The sequence below is a fragment of the Caretta caretta genome, chromosome 19 (assembly GCF_965140235.1).
Source record: "Caretta caretta isolate rCarCar2 chromosome 19, rCarCar1.hap1, whole genome shotgun sequence".
In the NCBI taxonomy this organism is placed as follows: Eukaryota; Metazoa; Chordata; order Testudines; family Cheloniidae; genus Caretta; species Caretta caretta.
In genome coordinates, this window is record NC_134224.1 from 10,776,670 (window position 1) to 10,790,450 (window position 13,781).

General features: G+C 62.2%; 1 protein-coding gene across 3 annotated transcripts in view; it reads left to right on the forward strand.

The window, feature by feature from the left end:
- SYTL1 (synaptotagmin like 1) overlaps window positions 1-13,781 on the forward strand; it is a 35,501-nt gene that overhangs the window by 12,923 nt on the left and 8,797 nt on the right. Inside the window, exons 1-5 of one of the 3 annotated variants that reach the window (XM_075121231.1) lie at window positions 3,269-3,421; window positions 4,649-4,795; window positions 9,610-10,074; window positions 12,654-12,802; window positions 13,350-13,455. In XM_075121231.1, coding sequence (XP_074977332.1) covers window positions 9,947-10,074; window positions 12,654-12,802; window positions 13,350-13,455 — 383 coding nt within the window. In that variant the 5' untranslated portion in view covers window positions 3,269-3,421; window positions 4,649-4,795; window positions 9,610-9,946. Of the gene's footprint in view, window positions 1-3,268; window positions 3,422-4,648; window positions 4,796-9,609; window positions 10,075-12,653; window positions 12,803-13,349; window positions 13,456-13,781 lie in introns of those variants that run through there. The other 2 variants (XM_048826065.2, XM_048826067.2) reach the window with 2 other exon arrangements.

A 13,781-nucleotide genomic window follows, 5' to 3' on the forward strand; every position in this document is an offset into this window, starting at 1 on the left:
CGGGGTGTGTCTGCCCTAGGGGGAAGAAGTGTGGTTTCACCCCCGGGGAGCTAACACAGGGTGACGTCCTAGTGCGGACAAGGCCTGGTAGTTTCCACACCTGTTGGCTTCCCCCTTGACATAACAACAACCGGTATGTAAATGACCTCTATCCAGCCTACACTAGGATGTTACCGCGGCCGAGCACACCTTGTTTCTTAGCCAAGACAGGGCGGGCTTTCGTCTGTAATTGCCTGGGCTGGGCTGGACTGGGATTAGCAGTCGGAGGGGCAGGATGTTAGATGCTGTCAGGCGCTGGGAGACCGGGGGGGCGGAAAATATTGCTACAATTTCAAAACTCCCCTTTTCGAGGCCTGACTGAGACACTGCTGGTATAAAAAGTGGGTGTGTGGAGTGGGGGGAGAATGAGGGGCCTTACGGGACAGTGCCCCAGGAGCGTCCCAAGGTGTCGGGGGGGGAGCAGAGCGCTCTGGAGGGAAGCAGCAGCCCTTTCCTGGTGGCAAAGAGCGAGCGGTGAGTCTTGAGAACTAAGCTCTGGATGTCTTCCAGGGGGTGGGGAGCACCTGGGCCTCCCCAGCCAAGCTCTCTGCCTTGCCACAGGGCAGCAGTGAGCCCCTGGCACCAGTCTCTTTGCAGAGACTCCCTCACCCCAAGCCCCGGGGTGTTTTCCAGCTGTGCTGGGCGTCTGGATGCCATTAGTCACTGGGAGCAGACTGCCCGGCTGCTGAGAAGGACCGTCAGCTGCTTCCTTCTTCCCCAGTGATCTCCACGTAAATCGAGAGAACGACTTGCCCGGTCGGGGGAGCGTCTGCTTTGGGGGGAACCACCAAATTCCTGCATGCTGGCACTGCCAGGAGAATTCTGCACAGCTCCCAGAGGGCTCTGACGCAGCCGGATCCCCTTGGTCTTTCTTTTAAAGGACGGGACTGGGGAGGGAGGTGCTTTTGTTCCGAGAGGTATTTCCTGTGACCTCGAGCAGGAAAACATCCCGGTAGCATTTTGGGGGCAGTGTGGGGGGAGGGGGGGGGAGAAGCTCACACAGCTGGAGTCCTGAGTGATATTGTCAGGGCACTGCTGGGAGGAAGCTCACACTGTGTGTGTGTGTGAAATCTGTCATTGTGAGGGCACTGCAGAACGGACGATGGGTTCTGCAGGCTGGACTGGCCGGGGGGTCACACAGCGCCCCCCGGCAACCTTCAAAAAGGGGCCTCTCACCCCCCCCCACAGCAGTGAAATTCCCCCCTTCCTGTCAGAGGCTGCTGAGAAGTGGAGGTGCCCCCTGGGTAGGGGCCCCCGGATGCACTGGCCCTGTCTGGCATCTCCCCTAGTCGCCAGAGCAGGAGGGCGGCTGATGGAGCAGGAGACCCCGCGGGAGGCAGCGGGACTGGAGACTCTCAGGTGCAGACGGGCCGGTGGGCGCTCCTGCCTCACGGGTGCTGGAGCCTTCACAAGAGCTCAAGCGTGCCCCCTTGTGGCCACAGAGGACTGGAGCCCGATGCCCGAGGGGCGAGGCCTTCCTAGGCGGGGTTGGGTGGGTTTGTGCCAACTGCTTTGTGCCCCTGCAGCCTGGCCGAGTGGCAGACAGCGAGCCGGGGCCGGGGAGAGGCAGGTACCCAGGGGGAGGAGGCAGGATCTGAGCAGGCCCTAGTCTGCGTCCTGCAGCCCTGTGTGGAGCAAGGAGCTGTCCGTGAGACTGGTCCTTGCCCCTCACGTCTGGTGGAAGCCAGCAGGAGACCTATTGCTGGAGACGGTTAATGGATCCGTTAGAGAGAGAGAGGCAGGGCCAGATTAACGCAGGGGCTTTAGGGGCTGCAGCCGAGGATCTCAGGCTAAGGGGGGCCCCACAACGGGCCTGCTGACATGGGGGGCAAAGGGGACAATTGCCTGTTCGACTTAAAAGAGTCCAGAGGCCCTGGCCGCTGCTGGCAGTGCAGGGGGGCTAAGGCAGGCTCCCTGCCTGCCCTCGCTCCGCGCCGCTCCTGGAAGCGTCCAGCACGTCCCTGCAGCCCCCGGGGGCGGGGTGTGTGTGTGTCTCCATGTGCTGCTCCCGCCTGAGTGCCGACTCCGCAGCTCCCATTGGCTGGGAACTGCTGCCAATAGCAGCTGTGGGGGCAGTGGCATGCTGCAGAGACCCCCCTGACTCCCCCTCCTAGGAGCCAGAGGGGTGTGCTGGTTGGTTTTGGGAGCCGCCTGACGTAAGGGCCGACCCCTTGACCCCCTCCTGCATCCCCGCCCCCTGCCGCAGCCTAGAGCCTGCACCCTCTCCCGCACCCAAACTCCCACCCAAAGCCCACATCCCCTCCCACACCCAAACTCCCACCCAGAACCCACACCCACTCAGATAGGGGCCCCACAAAATCGAATAGCCCTGGACTCACAGGAGAGTTAATCTGGCCCTGAAGAGAGGTGCTGACCGCTGGGGTTAGGGGATTCTGGATCCTGACCCCTGCCATGGGACCGGGTACTCGGGGTACTCGCCTTCTAAACAGTGAGTCAGGAGCCACAGTCTTCAGTTCTGCGGCTCCTGATAGGGCCCCAAAGCCACCTGCTGAGGGTGGGCAGAACTCTCCTCCTGAACCCCTCAACCACGGACAGCCCCGGGGTGTGCCGAGGGGGCGAAGGACCTGGCTGCAGACACCAGTGGGGCTGCATCCCCCTGTAGCCGGAGGGGGAGAGAGCAGTGGGCCAGGGGCACCGTGGCCAGCTGCGTGTCGAGGCGACTCACGCGAGTGACACCCCGGCGGGCGCGGCCTGTGGCACTGAGCCGAGGCTGGCTCATAGATACCCCCCACCCACACCCACATGCTGGGACGGCAATGGCTCCCTGGTGGGGTGGTCAGCTGTGCCTCATCTGGGGGCAGCCAGGATGTAGGCTCAGCTCCATTTATCCCTGGCAGCTACTGGGAGCACCCCCCGGGGCCTGGCCCAGCAGGGACGGTGGGCAGCGATTCAGAAGGGAAGGGATGGGGGGGGGTCTCTGTATGGTGCTGGCACCCAGGGCTCCCCCATCAGGATCAGGCCCCCTCGTGCTGGCTGGCGGACCATGACCCTGCCCTGATGAGCTCCTGGTCCAGCCGGGTCTCTCTGGGTTGCGGAGACTCCTCAGTGTGCGCGGCTGGGCTCTTCGGCTATGCCACCCCCGCGTGTCTGACACCGCCCAGTCCGGTCCGGCGGGCGGCTCTTGCTCCAGGCCCGAGTTTCCTCTCGGCTCTGTGGGTAGGTGTTTCCTCCCCTCTGTGGTTGACTCAGCCTTAGGTCGGCTGCTGTGTAGCTTTGCAAACACAGCAGGGGTGGGGGTGACGGAAGAGAGCAAACTTCTGCTCCTCCGGAGGAAGCTCAGGGCCCCTGGAGAGGTCCCTGCGAGGCCCCAGCTCACCTGGCCGCCTTCTCCTCCCTCCAGCCTAGGCACCCACCTGGACAGGTAACGCACCTCCTGCGCTCTCCACCTGTTGCCAAGATTGGCGGGGTTTGGGGAGTCTGAACCTCCAGGAGTACGATGCAGCCACCCCCTCCTGCATGCCCTGCAGGCCTTGGACCTCACCCCTTCCCTGCAGAGGAGGAGCCCCTGGTCCCGGTGGGGTGGCTGGTTGGTATGGGGAGGCAGTGCTTCGAGCTGACCTCACGGTGCCAGCTGGCAGGTATTTCCTCTCCTGGGTCCTGTTCAGACACGAATGCCTGGCTGGTCTCTTGGGAAGTCTGTGGTGTGCGGGGTGGGGGGTGGGGAGCTAGCTCCAGGGATTGCCCCGCTTCTCTGCAGCATGGCAGGGGTACCCACCCCATCTTCCTCCTTCCTGCCTGGAGCACGGGCCGTGGTACTGCCAGGGGACCAGGTTACCTGGAGCCCCAGCCCCTGGTCTCGTCAGCAGGAGGTGTGCCGCTCTCCCGGGCAAAGGGGCTGGGGTCTAGTTGGGGGGTGCGGATCCATAGTCACTGGGGGTTGGGAGCGCTCGGCGTACTGGGCCCAAAGGCTCCACTTCGGTGGGGACTGGATTTGTGCAGGAGTGGCGTAGCTGCCATGCTGTGGGTGCTGTCCTCTGGCTGGGATCGGAGACCACGGTCCTACTCCTGCGATGGCGAGTGGTCAGGGTGGAAAACAAAGACCCAGAGAACTGGCTGGAAAGCAGGGATGTACATATCTCTGTGCACCTAGTGGTGGGGTGTGCTGTGAAACAGCTGCCGCGTTTCACCCCAGAGGTGGCCGCATTGCAGTGCTGAAGCACAGAGAGCCTGGTGCCTGGCCGAGCGTCGTTCAAGCTTGGGAAGTGCTCTGGGTGCGGTTTGTGTCTCAGCTCGCAGTGCAGTGCTCTGGAGGGACGGGAGCGGGTTTGCCTGGAGCCGGGTGCGGGGCGGGGGGGTGGGGGGCGTGCGCCAGGTTTGCTTCGGGTGTCTGCGCCTGGCGACGGGGCCGAGGGCGCGGGTGTCCATGGGTGTTGCTGGAGAGCCGCGCTCCCTGGTTCAGCCGATTTTATTTGGGGCGCTATACTGAGCGGCTTTCATAAACAAACGGGGCTGGCTTCCCCCACCCCCAGACCCGCTGTGTGTGTACGCCACCCACCAGCGTCCCAGCCGGGCACGGCCGCAGAGCCGCAGCGAGCGCGTCTCTAGCGGGATGGTCAGACCTCAGCCTCTGTTTTGATTCCTGGTGCAGCGGGCGGCCGCTCTGGAGGAGAGGCGCGTGGGCTTCATTTGCAGCAGGCAGTAAACAGGATGCTGCCCGTGGTGGAGATCAGCCTGCAGCCCATGGAGGCAGAGAGCTGCGTGGAATTAACAAGACAGCGGGAACCTCCTCCAGAAGGTGCTGCCTCCCCGGCTCCGGCCCCAGCTGCTTCATTCGCTGCTGAAATGCAGCCACCTCTGGGGTGGGGGAGCAGGGCTCAGCCAAGCCCGCTGGCCCATGCCTCCCCATCCTCTTTCTATGTGCCATGAAATCCCGGACGGCCGGAGAGCGCAGGCAAGGCCTTGGTTTGTTCGGTCTCTTCCCAGAGACCCCAGCTTCTCTGTCTTGGAAGGGCGAAAGGTGGAGCAGTGGGCTGGGCCAGGAGTCAGCCACTCTTCTCCTCTGCAGTCGGCTTTGCTTTCACCTGTCCCAGGATCTCTATGCAGGGGGGACCCACCCTCTCCCCTGACTTCTGTCTCGGCACCGATGGGACTGCAGCTCCCGGGTCACTCGATCCCGGGGGCTCCATATAACTGGGAATCCTTCAGGTCCAGGGCTTCCACCAATGGGGAGGAGGGACAGGGCAAGGGGCGAGGGGTAGGGCATGGAGAGGGGGTGCTTGTGAGTCTGGGGCCGGGGGGGGGTGCAAGGGGAGGGCAGGGGCTGCGTGCTGTGTGTTGAGGGGATGTGGAGACGGGCCCCCGTTCTGTGGGGGCCTCCATGGACCATTCCCCGTGGGAGCAGGGCCGCCCCAAGGCCCAGGAGGGACCTGTGTAGAGCTGAAGGGGAGACTCCCCGCTGGGAGAGGCCCATGGAGCCCAGGGCCCCCAGCCCACCCTGGGGCTCGTCCCGGGGGCAGCGCGGGCACCAGGTCCCTATGGTGTGCTCAGAGGTGGGGCAGTGACGGGCTCCGGTGAAAGCAAGGCAAAGATGCCCCCACTCCTGGGGGGCTGGCAGGGACTCCCGAGGGGCAGCTCCTGGCTAACCCCAGAGGACAGTGGGCATGGCAGGGGAATCAAAGCCAGGTCTCTGCCCTGGAGCTGGGGGGACATGACCCTCTGAGAGGGAGGCCTCAGGTCTGGCCATGGGGACCCCTGGCCTGGCAGTGGGCTGGAGGGGGAGTTGGGCCTCTCCCCTGCCCCGCTCCTGCCCCATCACTGGAGGGAGGATGGAGCTGGCATGCCCGCTTCCCGGTGCCATCCAGCCCAGGCCTGCACGGGGTTTGGGCGGCAGGCTGGGACCTGCTACTGGCTTCCTGCTTTCCTCGTCCACCCCCCGCCCCGCCCCCATGCAAGCAGGGTGGGGCATGGGGGCAGGGAGAGCTCTGGCAGCTGGCAGTGGGCTGCAGGGACCCTCTGGCGATGCTGGGGCTGCCCAGTGGTCCCTGCTCCCCACCCCCAGGTGGGCCACACACAGCTCCTGGGGGAAATGCCAGCTCCCTGGTCCTGCCCCTGCCAGGTGAACAACCCAGGCTGCACCTCCCTGCCTGGCACAGGGCCCAGTGGAAGGCAAATCCCACACTGGATTCCTGGTTTGGCTGGATCCCAGCCCTGCTCCTCCCTAGGTACTGGCTCAGTGCCCAGCCCCCAGCGGCCGGAGGAGGGGGAACTGTCCTTGCCCAGAGTAAGTTGTCGGGGGGGGGCTCGCCTTGGTGCTGGAACTGGAGCATTTCCATGCCCTGGTGGTGCCACGGGCCCGGCGCGAGCTGCGTGACAAGGGTTGCTCCTTTGACTCTGCAAATGTTTTCCTTCTGGGAGGGGCGCTGCATTGGTCCCAATCTCCCTCCCCCGCTGGCTGTCCCGTTAAATCCCAGCTGCTCAGGACTGGGGAAGGCACAGAGCCCAGACTGATGGGTGCAACCCCCGCCCCGGCGCAGCTGGTACCCTTCCACCAGCAGCTGGACACCTGGCGCCTGCCTGGTCTGCGCTATGCCCGTGTGGGCCTGCCATGGGCCTCACGCCGCCTGCCCATTACTGGCCTCCACCTCCACTCCGGGTTCCAGGCTTACATTGCATTACAACCCTAGACACCAGGGGCGCTGATTGGCAGCTCAGGTCAGCATCCCGTCAGCCAGCTGGAGTCCTCGGAGCAAGCAAGCCCTCTGACTGGCCCCCGGGCTGGCTCCCCGAAGCCCTGCTTAGCTCTGCCCCACCGGCGGCCAGAGGCCATTCTCCGTGGCCCTCGATTAGATGGGCCCAGTGAGGGGAAGGGTCACGCGGCAAGTGGGGGAAAGAACTCGGACGGTTTCTGGCTCCTAGTCTCATGCTCAGTCCACTAGGCCATGCGGGGTGAGCAAAGGCCAGGCCGCAGGCAAGGGCAAATTCAGAGCCTGGCTCTGTTGCTGCCCCTTTCCTGCCCCAGTGTGACATGCAATCTCGTTTCCTCTTCGCGCCGCTTCCTGGCACTCAGCAGACTGGGCGATGCCCCTTAGCCCCCACAAGCTGCTTCTGTTGCAACCGCCCTCTATCCTGTCATGGCAGGCTCTTTCTCAACGCAAATTGCAGGGACAGGTCTGCGCAGGTCGCTTGCTGTGTGGCAACAGCCAAGCACATCTGCAGCCCAGGAGATAGGCCAAAGTCAGGGCTTGGCTCTTGGCGCTCTGTGTAAGAGGAGTCTGGGGGGGCTCAGTCCAGTTCCTGCTGGCCAGTTGTCCCCATCCCAGAAACCACCATTGCACCTGGCACCAACTAGCTCCTACGTGGGTGGTCTTGGGGACTGAATGCCCCTCTGGCCCCCAAAGGGGGAAGCCCCAGCCCTACCGTGCGCCCTTGAAAAGTCCCTCTCCCTGGTGTCGTGCCGCTGTGCTGCAATGCGACCGGGGAATGCACCAGCCCTTAAAGATACAGCGAGGCGCTTTAATGCGCCAGGAAAGGTTGCCCTTCCTGCTGCCCCCTGGAAAACCCCGGGGATGACTGGCACTCTCCGGGCCATCACCCCCCAGGGCGCAGCCCTGGAATCCCCTTCCTTAGAAGTTTTTAAGGTCAGGCTTGACAAAGCCCTGGCTGGGATGATTTAGTTGAGATTGGTCCTGCTCTAGGCAGACGGTTGGACTAGATGACCTCCTGAGGTCCCTTCCAACTCTGTTATTCTATGATTCTATGTTTCTATGATTCTACACGGGCAGAGCTCGCTCTGAGCAAACACCCTGGGCAAACACAGACACAGCTGGCTGCGAGGGGGACTGGCCCCTGACTGTTGAGTGGGCTGGCCCAGAGGCAGGGACAGGGGCTCCTGTGCTGCATCTGGCTTGTGGATTTAGTGGGGACCCAGGAGTGGGCTGACTGGGTCGCCTGGCTCTGGGATCTCTCACCCATGTGGCTGGCCAGGGCTCCAGGGTGCTACTCTTGGGCTGATTCTTGGTTTTACCATTTGGGCCACATAAAACCCTGGTGCAAGCTGGGGCGACTCCTACTGACAAGGGTGGGAATTGCACCCCCTTCCTCCAGGCCTGAGTCCAGCCCAGCACCATGTCGCATCCCCTGTATTGCGAATGTCTGGAGAAAGCTGAGTGGGGACAGCGCTGCGGGGATCCTGCTGCCGTGCGGCTAAGGCGACAGAGTGACCCAGGAGATCGAGATTCTGTTCTTGGCTCCGCCACTGCTGCTCTGGGGCAAACTGTTGCCCCGTTCTGGGCCTCAGTTTCCCCCTCTGCAATAAGACCCACCCCGGCGAGGCTCTGCTAACCAATGGCTGAGGTGCAGCGAGATCTTAGCCTGGAAGGGGATGGAGAAATTCCAGACGTTTTATTGTTAGTCCTTCCTTCAGATCTGGCTCGGTGGCTGCCCCCGTTGTAGCCGCAGACGGCTGGACAGTCCATCCCCACTCGGAGACCAGGGGCTGCTGAGCTCTTGCTTTGCCAGACTCCCGAACTATCTGGGAGCCAGCGCCTCGATCCCGTTCCCCACAGCGCCTCCTGCTGGACGAGGCTGGGGCTGGGCTGACTGCGCTTTCCCCCTTGCGGCCGATTCGCCTGCCCCGTTGCCTCCTGCGGGGTGGCAGCAGAGCTGGGCGGTTACGACACCCGGATGTCTGGCTGGAGCGTTTGCTGCAGGCAGTTGAAGTTGCTGGTTTGTGTGGGTGGGGTGGAGGCGGAGGAGGAAGGCCTCTGTTGCTGGCAGATCTGCCCTGCAGGTGCCGGTTACGTCGCTAACAGAGGCTCTTCCATCCCCAGGAGGGAGCCATCCGCCTGCAGGGGTTCAGAAGGCCAGGCCGGACGTGCCCTTCTGCCCCCCAGGGCCGGGCTCGTGCAGGGTGAGCCTGGCAAAGGTCAGGGTGTACCTGGCTTCGAGTGGCCACAACGTGCCCGGCGAGCCCTTGCTAGGGGCGTCCCTGGTGTCTGAGGGCTGGGCCACAGATGCTCGGGCATTCTGAGCCCAGGCCGGGGGCCCGGGACCTCCTGTGGGCTGACTGACTGAGCAACTCGCGCCTCGCTTTCCTGGCTAGCAAGGCGTTCTGCGGGGTGGGAGGGGGGGGTTACTGATTGGCAGCGAGACCAACACGTTGTTATGGACCTGCCGCCAGCGGGGGCTCCTGGAGACTCGTTTAGTGGAGGGGAGATGGGGGCCGTGTGCGGGGTCGTGGGCAAGGGTGACGCTGCAGATGAGCAATGGCTGGGGGCAGGGACGCCAGGCTCTGTACCTGAGCCAGAGGCCCTAGACACACCCTGCAGCTCCAGCTTCCCCTCCCAGGCTGCTGGCAGCCGAGCGAAAGGAGAATGGCGTTAGCTGGCCGTGGGAGTTAGCACACGCACACCCCAGCCATGGGCGCATGGGAGACCCGGACTGAGCGTGTCTGACTTCTGGGTTTGCCCGGTTCTGCTGCCAGGGTCCCTCAGAAGCCGAGACCCGTTCGGGAGGTGGTGGCCGGTCCCCAGGCCCCTTCCTTCCCCGCAGGCTCCTGCATTAAGAGGGGATCTGGGGTGGTCCTCACCTCTTTTGGCTTTGTCTCCGCAGGCGGTCGAGATGGAGCGTGCCCTGCTGATGGGCCCACGGAGCGGTGCGGACCAGAGCTGAGGGCTGCCACGTGCTTCCCCGCCCCCGCGTTGGGCGCGCCTTGCTACCTTTGGGCCCTGGCAAAGTGGCAGAATGGCTCTAGCGGACAGCTGCCCGTCATCCCCCTGGTTCTGCGGCGGGCAGTGACGGGGTGAAGGCACCTGGGACTGAGGGGCCAGGGCTGACCTCGCGGCTTGTTCCTGGGCTTGCTGTGCGTTGGGAGGAGAGCCCCGCGGGAGAGGCGTGGCTCTGCCCCAGGCAGTACCAGTCCTGTTCCCCGGGCACAGCCAGCCTCACCATGGCCCAGGACATAGACACAGATGCGCTGCTGGATCTGAGCTTCTTGACGGAAGAAGAGCACGAGGCTATTGTGGAGGTGCTGAGCAGGGACTCGCGGCTCAGGGTGCTGGAGGAAGGACGCATCAGGTGAGCCCAGGAGATGCTGTCGGGTGCACGCCTGGTCTGCACACGATCTGCGGTGGGTTAGTTCAGCTGGGGCAGGCCCCCACGGGGAGGCTTTCATTCCAGTTTGAGCGGCTTATTTCTTTTTGGCTTAAATGGGTCCCCGGTTGACTTAAGCTCGAGCCAAGCCAGTGGGAAGCCGAGCGGCCACACAGCCGTTGAGCCGGGTGGGTTAGCGCTAGGTCCTCATGGCTGAAAGATGGGATTGTACATAAACCTGCTTGTGTCCCTGGGGCCCCAACGCACAGGAGGTCTTTACCTTGGTCATAGATCATAGATCATAGAATATCAGGGTTGGAAGGGACCTCAGGAGGTCATCTAGTCCAACCCCCTGCTCAAAGCAGGACCAATCCCCCATAGTTGCCCCAGATCCCTAAATGGCCCCCTCAAGGATTGAACTCACAACCCTGAGATTAGCAGGCCAATGCTCAAACCACTGAGTTGGTGTGTCAAATAGTAATACCTGGCTCTCATCAGCAGAGCTGAAAGCCATTTACAAAGCACATCAGCATCAATATCCCCCTTTGTAGAGATGGGGAAACCGAGGCACGGAGCGGTGCCGTGATTTGCCCACAGCCACCCGGCAGCAGAGCCAGGAATAGCACCCAGGTCTGCTAAATCCAGTCTGGTGCTCTATCCATTCGGCCACATTGCCTCCCAAGTCAACGGCAACACTAGACCCCCCCACCTGGGATTAACCTCAGCTAGCTCCACGGAGGTAAAATCTACAGCCCCTTGGTGCCGCTCGGATTTTGCACCAAGCTGGCGCTCTGGCTGTAAGGACCCACCTCTCTCTGCAGCGGGGAGGCACGGTTGTGCCGGTATCTTTGCTCTGCCCTCGCTGGGAGAAGGAGCCACGTATCACCGCGTGTGCATATTCTCGGCCCCGCTGGGCACCTTGGCTGCGTCCTCATGAGGTTCAAAGGTTCATTTTTAGGATTTGCTTTGACCAGCCAACACACGTTAAGCCTGCAACTGCCCGGTCCACGCTGGGATCAGGGAACACGTCTTTCAAAAGACATCTGGTTCCCATCGATGGTCGGAGCCCGAGTGTAGACAGGGGTGTGTGATCTTAAGATTTTATCCTGCTGCCCGTCACCTTGGTGTCTGAGCACGTAAAATCCATGGCATAGAAGTCCCTAGTGGATTTCCTGGAGACTCTGACTCTCCTCTCTCTACAGGTTAAAAACTCTGCTTGAGGGAGGATTGTTAGTTTGGCTTTTTAAGATTAATTTTCTGGGTTTTGTTGTTTGGTAGTAGGGGTTTGGGGTGCACGGGGTGTCGGTTTGGGGTGCAGGGCGATCAGTGTCATGGTTTGGGGTACAGCAGAGTCAGCATCATGGTTTGGGGCACAGGAGGGTGAGCATTGGGGTTTGGGACACAGGAGGCATCAGGTTTGGGGTGCAGGGGATCTGCATTGGGGTTTGGGGTACAGGGCGTTGCCAGTGTTGGGGTTGAGGGAGATCAGCATTGGGGTTTGGGGTATGGGGGTACCAGCATTAGGATGCAGGGTGATAAGCATTGGAGTATAGGGGGATCATCTTTGGGCTGCAGGGGTGTCAGTGTCAGGGTCTGGGGCAGAGAGGGGATCTGCGTTGGGGTGCAGGGGGATCAGCATTGGGGTTTGGGGATCAGCATTGGGGTTTGGGGTACAGGGAGTACCAGCATTGGGGTGCAGGGCAGAGAGGGGATCAACATTGGGGTGCAGGGGGATCAACATTGGGGTTTAGGGTACGGGTGGTGCCAGCATTGGGGTGCAGGGAGATCAGCATTGGGGTTTGGGGTATGGAGGGTGCCAACATTGGAGTGCAGGGGATCAGCATTGGGGTTTGGGGTACAGGAGGCATCAGGGTTGGGGTGCAGGGGATCTGCATTGGGGTTTGGGGTACAGGGGGTTGCCAGTGTTGGGGTTGAGGGAGATCAGCTTTGGGGTATGGGGGTACCAGCATTAGGAAGCAGGGTGATAAGCATTGGAGTATAGGGGATCACCTTTGGGCTGCAGGGTTGTCAGTGTCAGGGTTTAGGGCAGAGAGGGGATCAGCGTCGGGGTGCAGGGGGATCAGCATTGGGGTACAGGGGGATAAGCATTGAGGTTTGGGGTGCAGGGGATAGAAGCGGGTGCCGGTGCTGGGCGTGTCATTCTTACCATGGAAAGGCTTTAGCAAAGCAGAAGGATTTGCTTTTACCGAGTTTCTTTAAGCTGCTCAGACTCTGTGGCCTGATCCCCCACTGGAAGTTTGCACCGTTCGCCTACGGGGCGTGTTGGCTGGCCAGGTGGGACCTTGGGGGAGAGGCTGGGGCTGGCCATGGGCAGCTGATGTGTTTGTGGGGGGGGTTCAGCCCTCGTTGAGTACTGATCATGTCTCCTGGCCAACAGCGGATGGGTAGAACAGACGGTGGGGGGGAAATGGAAGCCCAGCTGCTGATCTGAAGCAGGCGGACACCAGCAGTGGGCTGTGGTTGCTAGTCCCTCCCGGGTGCTGTGATGGGACGAGTATGTTTCCGGGAAGTGGCTCAAACATTCCCCCTCTCCTCGCCCCCAGCAAACTGCGCGAGTCCGTTTCTGATCCCACCCAGCTGAAGATCCTGACGGGGGACTGGTTCTGCGATGTCCGCTCCAAGTGCCACCGGCACAATCACTTTGGTTCTGATCTCGTTCGGGCCTCCATCCGCAGGAAGAAGAAACCCAAAGGTAAGAGCTGGGAGAGGGTCTGGCCTCTGGGATCTCAGGGGAGCTTCTGCTGGGTGCCTGATGGAGGAGAGGGACCCAGCACTGAACGCTGCCTAAGCTGGTGCATGCTGGTCAAATCCTCAGGGAGCCTCGTGGCAATCCCATCATGTGTTGCACGCCCTTGCTGCAATTCTGAAAACGGGGGGAGGCCCTGCCCGCCCAGGATCAGAGAAAGTCGTCTGCATCTGACCAATGGTGAGCTGCCCAGCCCGAAATCCCAGGGTCAGCTGCCTGGATGTCCATGAGCCTCTGCCAGGCTAGCCTGGCAGAGGTGTCCTGACTCTCACAGCTGCATCCAGTTGTGTGCCAGCCTGCCCTGGTGTGGGGCTGTCCCCATCTAGTGGCTGCAGCTTGCCGAGAGGCTGGCGAGGGACCCGGCTTTGTCCCGTGGGGACGTCGTGCCCTAGAGGCCCCGATTTCAGTGAGCCGGGAATCCGACACTGGGACAGTGCAGGGAGGGGGAGATGTTGCTTCAGTCCCTTTAGATTTCCATGATCCCTGTGAGCAGGTGAGCGGGGGCCGAAGCACAGTGCCAGCCTGGGGGACCTGGAGGTGATCAGTGAGCCAGCATTCGAGGAGGAGGGTACGTTTGATGTGCCGGATGCTGAGAACAGGTGAGAAGCTTTTTGGCTTAGAGGCCCAAAGTGGAGAGAGGAGGAATTGTGTGTGTGTGTGCGGGTGGGTGTGTGCATCTGCATGCCTCTTTCCAGTTGTGTGAGGGGAAGGAGTGTGCATTTGTGGGTGTCAGTTTCCTGATGCCATGCACCCTTTAGCTGTGTGCGTGATGGGAGCAGCCTTGGTAGGCTGGTAGCGAGCGGGAGCGGCTGCAGGCGGTGACTCGGGCCCCGGGGAGAGGAGTGTGGAAGGGGCTCATTCGTGGGGTGTAGGGAGGGTTTTGTGGGTGAAGGAGAATCTCCACTGGCCGGCTGGGAGGAGGGTT